Source organism: Cottoperca gobio, chromosome 21 (genome assembly GCF_900634415.1).
Source record: "Cottoperca gobio chromosome 21, fCotGob3.1, whole genome shotgun sequence".
Classification (NCBI taxonomy): domain Eukaryota; kingdom Metazoa; phylum Chordata; class Actinopteri; order Perciformes; family Bovichtidae; genus Cottoperca; species Cottoperca gobio.
In genome coordinates, this window is record NC_041375.1 from 4,716,850 (window position 1) to 4,730,745 (window position 13,896).

The window sequence follows — 13,896 nt, forward strand, 5'->3', positions numbered from 1 at the left end:
GAACAGCACTGCTAGGATCCTGATGAGAGTGTGAAAGTACGAACACATCACACCCATCCTCAAATCACTGCACTGGCTCCCGGTCTCAGGATTGATTATAAAATCTCCCTTTACACTCATCAGTGCTTTCATGGGAATGCTCCATCCTACCTCAGAGAACTGCTCACACCACAAACCTCCACAAGAAACCTCTTGTGTTCTGTAAAGGCTAACCTCCTCCTTCCCCCCAGGACCAAGCTCAAAACCATGGGAGATCGCGTCTTCTGCTCTGCCGCCCCCAGACTGTGGAATGCTCTCTTTGAACATCTGAGGACGCCACAGACTGTGGATGCTTTTAAAACAGGCCTAAAATTGCATCTTTTTAACAGAGCATGTTGCTAGACTTTAACCATTTTAAAGTGTTGTCTTGTCTATGAAATGTTTTTATTTTATTTTTTAAATGTATATGTTGCTCATCGTTTTTACTCTGTAGCACTTTGAGTTTTGTTTACGCAAATGAAAAGTGCGCTTATAAATAAAATATTTTATTATTATTATTATTATTATTATTATTATTATTATTATTGTCATGATACTGGGATTGTGAGAAGAGTACAAGGCTTCGTGAGGTTAGAGCCAGACAGGGTGGGAGCTTGTTTTTCCCCTTTCTAAGAGCACTCAGCTGCACATTATTCCCCCCCATGGTCCACGGGGAGACCAGGAGAACCACTTTCCCTTCAGTGCCCAATCACAAAGCAGTAGAGCAATGACTAAGTCAGGAAGCCGAGAACCTGTGTGGTTAGCCTCATTTCAAATTATCAGCACCGGTGAGAGTCAGTAAGAAGGCAGCATGGGGTGAGTGATGATAGAGTGGGGAAAAAAGTGGAGGAAATGAATGAAATATTGCTGAGAATAACATGAATTTTGATAGAAGTCAGGTGCATTTGTGCGACTTCATGACAAACAAGCGTGATGAGCCAAAACTTTAAGGAGGACGGGCTCTGAGAAAATGATCCATGGCTCAGATGCTGTGAAACATAATCAAAAGATAGAAAAAGTTTTGTGTAATATTATGATTTTGTCTCAGATTTATTCATACAGGGCACACAGGAGGATGTATTAAGCCGTTATCGGCGGAGTCTGTCTCTGTCAAAATTACGTTCCCAACTAAACTGCATTGTCAATTATATTACGAGGCAAATTAATTGTTCTCCCAGATTACGGTCGCCGTTTTACATCTACGTTTTAAATTGAAACCAAACAAAACTAAAACTTGGTTTTACTTGGTGAGGGTTAGTAAAAGATTACGGTTTGCCTTCAAATAAATACGTTTATTACGTTAGTTAAGTTAACTTTAATGTTGACTTTTGTGTTCACACAGGAGACGAACAGCAGTCACCTGGGGGATAGTCCTGTGTTTCTTTGACCCCCCGTCTTCCGTACACGGATTTCTAAGGAATATGATTACAAACATACTGTTTTTGTGATCGGTAAAATCCAGGGGAAAATATGTGTCCCTCAAAACGTAATTGCCAATGCAGTTTCATCGACCAGGCTAGATGTCACTGGAATTTCCCCCTTCAACAATAATATGCTTGAAGAACACAGAACTTTACATCTTTTGTGGAAAAGAGCTGGTCCGCCAATGTTAGCATGGCGACTGCTGTCAGAGTTCAATACCAAATGTTCAAATATTCCACTGAGTTTTGGCTGTTTCCTCTCGGTTGAGGGCCATAGTATTTGACTCAACTGACGCTTACAAGCCGGCTTTTAGCTCCTGAAACGTTGTTTTTGCATAATATGTGTATTGTTGGAAAATAAAATCACATGTGTTAACATAATACACCAACAAGAATCTATGTGATTATGTGTATAGGGCGTAAATATCATTAAGTTCCACTTTAAGTTGGTTTGGCAAACAGTTGCTTTTGAAGTCTTGTTTCTGGCTTCTGGCAAATGTAATCTCTTAGCTGTTGCTCTGCAACAACATCAGAAACAGCTGTGTCTTTAGTGCTAAATGCTCCGCTATGTTCACCTGTACATAGCCAACTGCGTGTGTCTGCTGTGTGTTGCTGAGCAGGTTGCAGTTGCATGCTGTGGCCGAAAGAGTTGCTTTGCAACAGTGATGACTTCCGCATTTCACTTCTTTTAGACTGCACACATTCACATCAAATGACTAATTTGCCTTTTTCTGGACTTTGAACTCAAAGACTTCTCAAGACTAGTATTCCCCCACCCGCTGAATTTCATTTTACCCGGGTTTGTTTCAGGTCAGTGGCAGTGACTTGGGGCAGGAATGCCAATGGTGTGCTCACAGTGAGCAGCTAATGCTAATTGCTGTGCTACACGCTTCAAACAAGGGAAAAGCTGCTCTGGAAGTGACAGGGCAAAATGTCACTGCGTGGAACATTATGAGGAACATGGTCAGTGTCTATCAAGCATACACAGCTCAGAGGGAAAACAATTACAAAATCACAAGGCATGACTACACTGATACAGGGGAAGCCATCTGAACAAATGTCAGCTGCAGTATTATGCATGTTTTAAAGCCTTATTAATATGTAGAAGTATTATATATCAACACAAGCTGCCAACACAAAGGAAGAGTCACTGTGTAGTGCATGAATGCACAATAGCGCCAAGTGTGAACATTTTCAGTTGGGCCTTTAATATTAATTATATTTAATAATATGCTGGAGGACTAACATTAGCCAGCTCTCTTGATAATGTTTCCTATTATTTTCAGGAGGTGACCCTAATCGCCAAATTGTATATGTCTCTAGAAATCTGGACCTTTATCACTTACCAGTACTTGTTACTTTTTGTTGGTCAATTAAAGTTAGCATTTGCACTTATTTTAGCTATCCACATTCCAGTGGTGAAGTACTTGAAATACCTGGGTGTGGATATCTTCTCCTTCCTGTACTCCACTACAATAAAAAAATTACTTCCAGGTCATCTTAAGTAGCGTGGAAGCTGACATGAAAAAATTATCACTTATATTACGTGACATGTCATTTAGCAGACGCTCTTATCCAGAGCGACTTACAGTGAAATAACTACAGGGACAGTCTCCCTGGAGAAACTCAGGGTTAAGTACCTTGCTCAGGGGACAATGGTGGCAGCCCTGGTATTGAACTCACAACCTTCCGGTGGATGTTGTATTTAGAAGCCTGACCACAAGAAATATTTTTGGTCATATATGTTACGGACCATTATCCATCTGGTTAGATCATATGGATCAGTTTCAGTTTTAGAAGAACATTTGGCCTCCTCATCGTTTACAAGACCTAGTATACTTTAATCTGTTTCCTAAAGGCTCCAAATCTAAACTGGGACCCATCCTTTTAACAACTTGGCACACTGTAGAGAAAGTTTCTCATTCCCAGTTAAAGTGTCACACCCACGGTCCCATTTTTCATAATTTTGCTCTTCTTGCCAGAGGAGTCCCTTTTTCATTTCCCCAATGGAGCAAACGTTATTGGTTGAGCCAGAAAAGGGTTTTGTAAATGGGGTTAACATTTGATTCAAAGTGTTATCGATCATACGCATTGTGATCATACGCATTGTTCTACAGTATGAAGCCTTTTGATTCTGTAATACTTCCTCCCTTCCAATGGGCTACTCTGACCACTTTACCTGTTCTCTTCTTAAATGCAGCATGGAGGAGACGGTGCGAACGTTACTGCAGAACCAGGACTCACTGGAAGGGCCCAAGGTGGACCCACTGGACCTCATGAAAGCATACAAGGTACAAGAGGGACCTCCAGTCTCCAGTAGATATGTTTAAGTCATTTGATATCATTTTGGTAATCTGATGTGATGTTTATGTTGTTGCGCTTGCTCTGCACCACTTTGATTTGATTCAAATGAAATCCTGTCTGGAAATGGTTCTGAATTGGCAAAAGGTTATATGATAAAGAGAAAGCAATCGCTTGAGCAGCACTTTTTTCCCCTACAGAACGTACCCTCATAATAGGTAGAAATGTTTTAATTGGTATCAAAAAACACAATCATTCTTCAACTCTTATACACTTACCAAAAAATGGTTAACATTAAAAAGTTATGGTTTACTTTGTGGGGACCTGTCCCCAGATGGAAATGAGTCCCCACAATGTGTTCGCAAGAACAAGTTTTTGTCCCACACACTTCAGATGATCAGCTATGATGTTTATTATTTCTGTCGGTGCAGATGCATGTGCACAACAAAAGAGCTAGTAAACCATATACCAAATGCAACAAAGGCACATCATTCATAATGCTAGGTAGTTGGGGGTCTTATGTAACTCGGCCTTATCCTATCCTTATGTGAACATCTATCCTCTTTTTTCAAAGCATTTTAATATTTGATTTCTGCAATTCTACATAAATCATTACACAATGCTAAATAATGCAACATTACATTACAGGCAAACATTTCATAATTTAATCTCATGCAAACCAAAGTATGAAGCACCAGTGATAAGTCACACAAAAGAAAATATTAGAGCACAATATATATAGCACTGACTGAAATAAAGAAAACATATTTTATTCAAATGATATCACCAAATGGAAACAAGTATTCATTTGGAAAAAGACAGTACATATCTAAAATAAATAATAGAAATGATATGTGACTTGTTTTATTAAAGGACAAAGCATTAGAGTACCTCCATACAGCTAATGGTGATTATTCGCCTGGTTGAGGAGCAGACCTGAAAGGCTCTGACTGACCATGTTCCACCAGCTTTCTCTCTTTGGCTTGTTAAATGTCCCACTCTCTTCACTCTCTACCATTTCACACTGAGCAGGACGTGAACAGCCAGCGTGTCTGAGCGTGTGAGCCGTAGAGATTGTTTTCACCACCAAAACATCAGCTATGGGCATTTGTTCAAACACTTAAAACTACAGATGGTTACATTGTCCCATTTATATTCCACTTTGCCCAGACAGTTTCACACTTTGTGCTGCTGCACATATATAAACCAAAATAGCAGATGTGCATGGGGAGTTTAGGGCTGTGATAAGTCAACACTACAGATCAGTGAACCAAGCTCAAAATGATGCACGCTTCAAAGTAAGTGTTGATTCCCAGTGAGTCTGACTTGTTGTCACATTACAGGGTTAGATTGATTCAATAACATTCTGGGTTTATGAACTTTAAAGTTTTATATATGCCGCAGCGGCAGCATTCAGTGTGTGTGTTGTTTATCAAGATGTATTGCTAAGCCCACTATGATGAAGAACCTATTTTTAATTTCTATTTGACTTTAAGGAGTGCATCTTTGATGAAATCTCTCTGGTTTCAGGACAAACTCCTGGAGGAAATGTGGAAGCAGCAGGACAGTCTGGAGGGTCCCACAGCCACAGCAGCAGAGATGCCTGCCCTGCCGGAGGGCGGCGGAGGGTCTGAGGAAAATTCAAAGAACAGCAATCCCCTGCTAGAGCGACTCAGAGTCCTGGAGGTAAAGTGGATTGCATGGTCCACTTCTTCCCCTTCCCCCAACTGTTCCTCATTTCCCTACCACTCTTCCTGTTCCCCATCCATGAAATGTGCCATTGATCAATATATTGAGTGTACTACAAGTTTTATCTCATTAGATATATTTCATTAGAGACCCAAGGACAGCACACGTGGCTGTTTTTCCAAGGACTGAGCAATATTGCACTGATGGTCTGTCTGAGCACTACAAGATTTTATTTTTTCCTATTAAAGAAGTATCACAGGGTTGTTAAAGAAGTGACATGGCGTTTGTTCAACCCTAATACTTTGACTCTGACTGGCTGTTACGCAGATCAATAAACTAATTAGCATTTATTTCTTATTTTTGCTATAGTACAGGCTGGCAAATTGTTGCCTGTGGACCAAATCTGGCCCTCCACTAAAATGATTTGTCTGGCTCAGTACAATCTTACATTATTTTTTACTGGCCTTCATCAAAACCTCAAGGCGTGTTGCAGAAATCTGCTGCAGACCATAGTGCTACAGCTTGCTATTTGTGTTGTGTCAGATTGGATTATGTGGTTGAAATTGCTAGCTGAGGGATAAGCTACTTTTAAATCATTAGTGAAATATAAGAGTTATGAAAATATGAGCCTAAGGAATATACATAATAAATGAGCACAGAAACATGAAAAATGTTATGCATTTAAAAGCATTACTTTGTTTGAATGAAATGATCATTATCTCTGTCATGTGTCGTTCATAGAGTAGGACCTGAGTCTGCACAGCTTCATTAAAAAAAAAAATTCTAGTAAACCATGCAGGTGAGAAACAATCAGTGTTTCATCATCCAGCTTAGAAAATGAGCCCCCATTATGCTGAAGAGTGGTCCGAGAGGCAAGACAGAAACAGCAGGATACAAAGGCGGTATTCATATCCAGGAGGTGATTAAAATGCTGACAGCGTGGTTAACATTTGCAGCCAGTGTTCCAGTGAATGTACAGCACGCCTCTCTGTCACACCTGCCCTGCTAAAGGTAATGGGACTTAGCATCTGTGGAGAGGTCTCACAGCCATTATTGATCACACTGTTATATCTACTGTGAAGCATAGCCTAAAGGTGAGATCCATGTGATTTAGGGATGGTCACATTTGTTAATGTTGTTTTTAAAATATTATCAGTAGGGATGCATGATATGGGATTTTTGCAGATATTTTTAAACTAATTTTGGGCGGAGTCGATAGAGAACATCGAGTCTCTCCTGTAGTGGAATTCACATATTGTTATGCCTACTGTTATCGACATGGCCCACTGGCAAATGCAGACACAAAATACAATGCTTTTCTAAATGTACACATCCACTGGGAAAATATGTATTATACTTTAACAGGCTTAGATGATGTTGTCCCACAATCCTGAAAATAGGCACAACCAGGGCAAATCTGAACTATTTCCTAATCTCTGTAGTGTTGCAGGACTGGGCTTTGGATCCTCCTCGCATGACCTACGCTAAGCAAGTGTCACGGTTCAGGACAGGGGAGGACCCAAATGCAGTAGACAGATGAAGATAGTAACAAAAAGCAAGCCTTTAATAAAACAAAGCTGAATCCAAAAAATACAAAGTAACAAATAAAACAGAAACCAACCAGGGGCAGACACGGCCGGTAACAGCCACGTAACATGAAAGACAATCTGACAAGGAACACTGGGGCGGACACCAAACGAGGGAACAAGACACAGCTGGGGGAAAAAGGCAAATGGACACAGGAGGAACAAATTAACAATCAGAAAGGGAGGGAAAACACACTGACAGGAAGTACAACTAGACATGACACAAGGGGGAGTGAACATTTCAAAATAAAACAGGAAACCAAAGTACAACCAGATCGTGACAGCAATCATTGCAAATAGCAACTTAACTATCTAAAAAACAACTCCACAATGCAGACATTTGTTTTTCCACCCACTTCGTCGTATTAAAGGAAACGTCATTTTCTGGCCGATGCCGATATTTCACTTTAAAGCCTTTATCTGCCGATACCGAAGACGTGACCATATTATCGTGCATCCTGTAATGATCAGTAATGACCAACATGCTTCACATTAAGGGCAAAGAGCAGACATTTTTTTGACCTGTAGAATTTCATAATCACACTTTTACCACATTTGGAACCTTTGCTGTAGCCAAGGCGCTCGTTTACAACACACAGTATATGAAACAAGCTCTTCTTGGCTGATAAGGAGTGAACTCATTAAACCCAAAACAAGTTTTAAAGTAAGTTATTATTGGTGTTACTCTCGGCAGAGTCAGGTTATTGGATGTGTTGCCTTACTGCTGATCTCTGGAGACATTGAAGGCTTCATTTAATTAAACATCTGCAATAGAAACAAGAGGTGTCTGTGAGTTAAATACTAAACTCCTTCAACAGGTTATCACAGTGAGAAATTCACTGCGCTGTTTCCTGGTATGTTCATTCTATCGCTATGAATGTCGAGAAATTATGTCACAGTTAAAGTGTAGCTTAGCGACTTGAAAAAGACTAAATTAAATATATTGAGATTTCATGAAGCCCTGAACAAAACTTTTCATCATCATTGTAAATATTGTACATCACACTCTTTCTTAGAGTCATAACTCAAACACATAGACACTTACCTTTAGTTTGTCTGCGACTAACAGTTTCTGAAAATATCATTATCATTATTAAATTTGTGAATAAACCTCCATAAATCCCCTTAGAAATAAAGGTAAAAAGACATGCTCCTTATAACTTGGTTTTCTTCAGTATCAAAGTAATCCAGTCTGCACATCCACGGGTACATTACAAACCGGTACGGCTAATAGCTTATTCTGCATACTTTTAGTGGTGCCAAAAAGCCAAAATGTAAATATAAGCTAATTAACATGGTTATTATATTCCTGGAACAGTGACATATATTGATTCATATTTACTGTGTTTTCAAAAACCCGAGGACATACAGACAAAAACCGAGTACAACTCCCATGCAAATTGATGGCATTTATAAGGAATCAAACGTATTCTAAAAATAACAATATATGGCATGCCGAGCTAAGACGTGTAGTGACTCTGCTAAAAGCCTGTGAAGAAATAGAAAACCAAACAAAGGATTAAAATGAATCTGGCCAAACAACAAATACATTGGCAGATTTTCATTATTTTAGTAAATGACTGCATGCAACATGCATTCTACACCGTATGTGCATCCACTACAAAGTCTTACATGTTGCATTGCATCCTGATAATGTCACAAAAATTGTGTGCAAGTTCAAGTAATTACCAGCATGGATGATGCTGAACTTTCACCATCCACCATACCACCATTTCAGTCATATTTCAGTCATATTCAATTTCCTGCGTTAATACTGTGGTCTAATACTTAGAAAGTCTTCATAAGCACTTTGTCATTAGTGATGATCTTTTGGAATAAAGTGCCTTAAATTATAGACATGTTCTTGTCTACTTTCTTGAGTCTAATGGATCATTTTGAATGTATTTTGTGGTTTTCACGCCGTTGCCTCTTCATGGTGGCTGACTTTATTTTACCCACATTTATAATGAAACTTTAATGCTGAACTGGAGAAACCTTACAAGGTCTTTTATTTAGTTGGAAACTACTTTCCAGTCATTATGGCACACTTGGGTACCTTTCATATAATCTACCATGAAAAATGAAAAAAGAAATGCTTCAAGAACCATAAATAAGAGTGAAAAGATGAATAATAAAAACAAACTGAGCTTGATGTGCTTTTTTGACCGAGTAGAAGTCGCTGACTCCTCGCAGCTCCTCAACCAAAATTCAGTGGAATATGACAGTTAAGCCTAAAACACTGATTGATGCGACGCTCGCTGCAGATCAGCCATGTTAACTGCGCAAAAACAAGGATGAGTGAGCATGGCAGTAAACACAAACATTTGTATCTTACCAAGTGATTTATTTTCACATTCTGGATCATTTTTGCAGAAGTAATACATTTTGCAGATGCAAAAACAGTTGTCAAAAGTGATATTTTAAGCCTAAATACAATATATATTGACATATTAATAGTTTTTTTTTTTTTACTTGCAATCTACTTTATCATATATTCAATCAATTGATCAAATATTCAAATAAATGTATAATCGGGTACTGTCACATCAAAAGCAAGTGTGAGCTCACATAACACATACTACATAAGGCTCAAACACTAAAGATCAAACTCATAACTTGGACATCCCTGACCTTTACACACACCAGCCGCAAGCCTTCAGGCTGGTGTGTGGCCTTTTAAATACTGTCCTAACATTCCTTCGTAAGAGTCAGAACAATTGTGTGTGGTTGATTGTCATCAGTTTCAGGATATTAATCTGTATCATTTGAACCAGGTTAAAATACTGTGGTGATTATCTTTGGATTGGGTTAGTTTGACAAATCTGTCTTCTAAAAAGTACATTTACAAACAGCTAAACCGTATTCTCAATTATGTTTTGAGGGAAAGGAATTTCCACTAGATTACAGTCGCAGTTTTAAACACTTGGTAAACGTTGTAAATTCAAACAAAACAAAACAAAAACACAACAAATCTACAGCACTAGATCAAGTTAGGCAAAAATACTACTTGTTTAGAGGTTCGGCCTAAAACAAGTATCTCATGTAACTTAAGTTATGACTTTTAGTGACACGCTGCAGTGTCCTGTGTTTGTATGTTTGACCCATCCATCAGCCCTGGCCTGTTTTGTACAGCGACCTTAAAGGTTCAATGTGGACGATCTGTCAGAATTTCAACTTAAACAATGAACTAACATTATCAGCAGAGTGTGAAGAGCTATCAGTGTTGACGGTATGTCAAAAACGTCTCTGTGTTGTGTTGCAGAGATATCAAAATATATTAACACTAGAAGAGAGAGATATATAACTGTAGAATACAATGCACAATATAAAGAATGCATTACAACATGACAAACTACTACATCTAAAATATAAACAGGTTAACATACTCTAGTTGTTTTTTAATAACTGATGGTTTTGATGATTGATGAATTTAGATTGTATGGAGCCAGTAGTACAGGAGCAGGTGGCTCGTAACTACACATTGAACCTTTAAATACAAACGCATTTGTGATACATCAAAAACATAATCCGGGAGATAATACGTTTCCTTCACACCGTAATTGAAAATGCAGTTTTGTTGTCTGGGAACGTAATTTTTAGAAGACCAGGCTGAGTTTGAAGACAATGTTAGGCTGTGTGAGGTGACAACTTCTTTAAACCCTGCAGCCTCACTCCTGTCATTATCAGTCATTCCTGTGATTTTATGTGAGCCTGTTGTTCAAAGAAGTTGCCCAAAGCACTTCAGTGAAAACAAGCCATCTTAGGTAGCCCAGCCTTTAAGATTTACTGGATTATTTATTGCAGTGAAAAGTCACCTCCTGAGTTCCCAGAATGGCTTCTGTTCCCTGTTGTGCAAAACCTCTGGCAGTAATTGAATTATACCTGGGGTACCTCAAGTGAGCCTTACAGACACAGCTGAGGTCTGCAGGATGGAGTTTGGATGCCTGAAATTTAAAGAACCATTTTTCTCCAGTGAACCTGCAAATCCTAGAGTGCTGCAGGAAGATAACTCTTGATCTATCTGTCTGATGTCTAAGAACATATCATCAAAAGCTCACAGTAATCCAATTTTACATTTGTCTTTTGCAGGAATGACCATATCATTCATCACGTGTATTTGACTATGGAACTTTTTCTGAAATCTATTTGGACACTGACATGGCAGCACGTTCAAAAGTATTAACTGTAATTCATGCAGTTTATCCGTCTGTGTTTTGTCTGTACAGGCTGAGAACTCTGCTCTGTCAATGGAAAACGACATTCAGAGGAAGCAGTACGAACGCTGTCTGGATGAGGTGAGTGTTAATGTTGTCACTGCACAAACATGTCCTGTCATGTAAAATATAGTGTAACTGTATATATTATTGTAATTGCTTTTACGGTTACTCTCCACAATGTTCCACAACAAATGTTCATACTTGAATTCACATTTATTTTATCTTGTATTGGAAATATTCCATATCTGTACAGGTTTTTATCTCATGTCAGTGAAAACATGTCCGATCTGTGCAAAATATCACTGCTGTCATGTTTCCACAATGTCAATATAATGCTATTAGTATTATACAGTACTGTGAACATGAGTTCTAGAGAACAGCCTTGCAGGTTATTTGTTGTAATCCAATGCATTTAGAGAAACCACATAACCATCAACAGGCGTGGAAATAGGAAAATGATCACTACGAGAGTTAAACATCAGCTATATGCTTATCGATATCTAATTCTGAATACATGGGGAAATAACTAAATCCCTACCTTTAGGGTGAAGCTGGAGCCAGGATGTGGTTCCTTAGCTTAGCATAAAGATTAGAGGCAAGATGGAACAGCTAACCTGGCTCTGTTGAAAGGTAGCTAAATCTGGCTACCAGTGCTTCTAAGGTCGATAAATAAAAGAGTACTCCACTGATTTGTCATTGATGCAGTCAAACTAGAGATATCGTCTTTTTCATTGCACGCATTCTTCTTCCTTGCGCCATAACCCACAATGCAAATGGAGCCGGAGATGGACTCTGATGTATGGAATCAGTGTTCCCCTTCAACATGTTAGCATATATCTTATTTGTTTAATATGTAAAAATACCAAAGAGTAATAACGACAAGTAGTTCATTTTTATGTCTAGTCTATTTTTTTGTACAAGTTGAACAAACTAGATAGAATATGTGAATGAATGAGTTTTAGAAGCGTGTGGACTGAACCCAGCTAACGTAACCTAGCTGTTTCACCCTGCTTTCAGTCTTTAGGCTAAATTAAGATAATCGTCTCCTGGCTGTAGCTTCTGATTTAGCATATACACCAGACTACATGCCTATTTGACGACAGTTCAAATTAAATAAACAAGACATAATGTGTTATTAAGTCAAATTAAGAGCTTCCGACGTGTTGTCTGGTGACTTTAGACATGGCTAGCTGTTTTCACCAGATTCTAGATTTTATGTTAAGCTAGGCTAACCTAACTCTAGCTCCTTACTTATCACAGATATGAGAGTGGTATCAAATGTCTCCCCTCTCTTTAAAGGAAATTGAATAAGCAAATTTCTCAAAATGTTGAACTGTATTACTTTAACTTTTATCTTCAGGCCAGACAAATGTATCCATTGGTCAGAGATGATCATCAACTTCTAGCTAGCGAAGAGACACATACAAAATCAGACTATCATCTATAGTGTTGGTGTGGTCCATAGACGAAAGCCAAGAGAAGGGAACATCAGAGTGATGGCCGATTTGTGAATGAGAGCTGGAGGATCGAGCCTCACCGCTCAGGAGGACCGACTCCCAGCGCCTGCACTCCTTCCCTCTCCTTTTCTCATTTTGATTGTCTCTCCATCTCTTTCCCAGTCTTTCCCTAATCTCTCTCCAGCCACCAAGACTGCTGCACTTAATCTTTTTAGTAGGCTTCACTAATGGGCTTGTTACCATGGAGATTGCTGCCCATGAGAATTTAACATATTCTGGTTGAGGACAGAAATTTTAGGGTTTCAGCTGTTTGATGAATTTCTGTTCTCCTGCTTCTCAGTCTTATTATGCACATTAATCTTGTTGGGGAAAGCATTCAGAAGCCTTCCTGTCATAGTCCGAACGAGCTGAGGCAAGTCGTTTTGATAGATGAAAGAGGCAAAGGGAAATCGTTTTGCGACACACAAAAGTAGAAACATAGTTATTATTCCAGTGTCATGGTATAATGTAGGTATAATGTATGCTCCTGCTTCAGAAATATAACAAGCAGGAAAGAAAGATTAATTCATATCATTTCAGATTATACTGTTTTATATTCACAATACAAACTAAACCAAGAAAGAAAAAAGATTTCTTCAACATTTTGATATAAAAGTTTGATCAATCTAATCCCAGTTACATCTGCCGCTTTGAATGTTATCAGCCGATTAAATATCTCTCTCTATCAGGGGTTATCAGCCTTACAGAAGCAAGTCAGAAGGGTTTTATCATCTTATCGGTTGATAGTGACCTCTAGCCACCGTAATAATTATCACAGCAAAGGCGGAATTTAGGTCATCTCGTAAAAAGAGCGACAAAAAACAATTATTTTTACCCAAAACCACATTTCTGTCCAAAACCTAACCCAAGGGGTTTTGTTGCCAAAACCTTAAGAAATTGTTTGTATGACGTATTACAACATGTTGTTTTGAAGTTTCACTTTCACAGCGTAGTTGATGCAGTTTGGCGCTTCTTTCTTTATATAATAGTAGCTACAGGGTATGTAATGGAAACTGTACTGCAAGCTGGTCATTATTGCAAAATTAACCCAATAATCAATCATTTCACACAAATTAATGATTTAATAATGATTGTATTGATTTTTAAACGATTTTATTGCTTCGGCTAAAAATAGTTTATTATTTCATTTTTCTACGGACCGGGGGGG

General features: G+C 38.6%; 1 protein-coding gene across 1 annotated transcript in view; it reads left to right on the forward strand.

Moving 5' to 3' along the window:
- LOC115026478 (nck-associated protein 5-like) overlaps positions 1-13,896 on the forward strand; it is a 63,162-nt gene that overhangs the window by 19,879 nt on the left and 29,387 nt on the right. Inside the window, exons 3-5 of the mRNA XM_029459323.1 lie at positions 3,640-3,730; positions 5,271-5,426; positions 11,242-11,310. Of these exons, the coding sequence (XP_029315183.1) occupies positions 3,640-3,730; positions 5,271-5,426; positions 11,242-11,310 (316 nt within the window). The remainder of the gene's footprint in view (positions 1-3,639; positions 3,731-5,270; positions 5,427-11,241; positions 11,311-13,896) is intronic.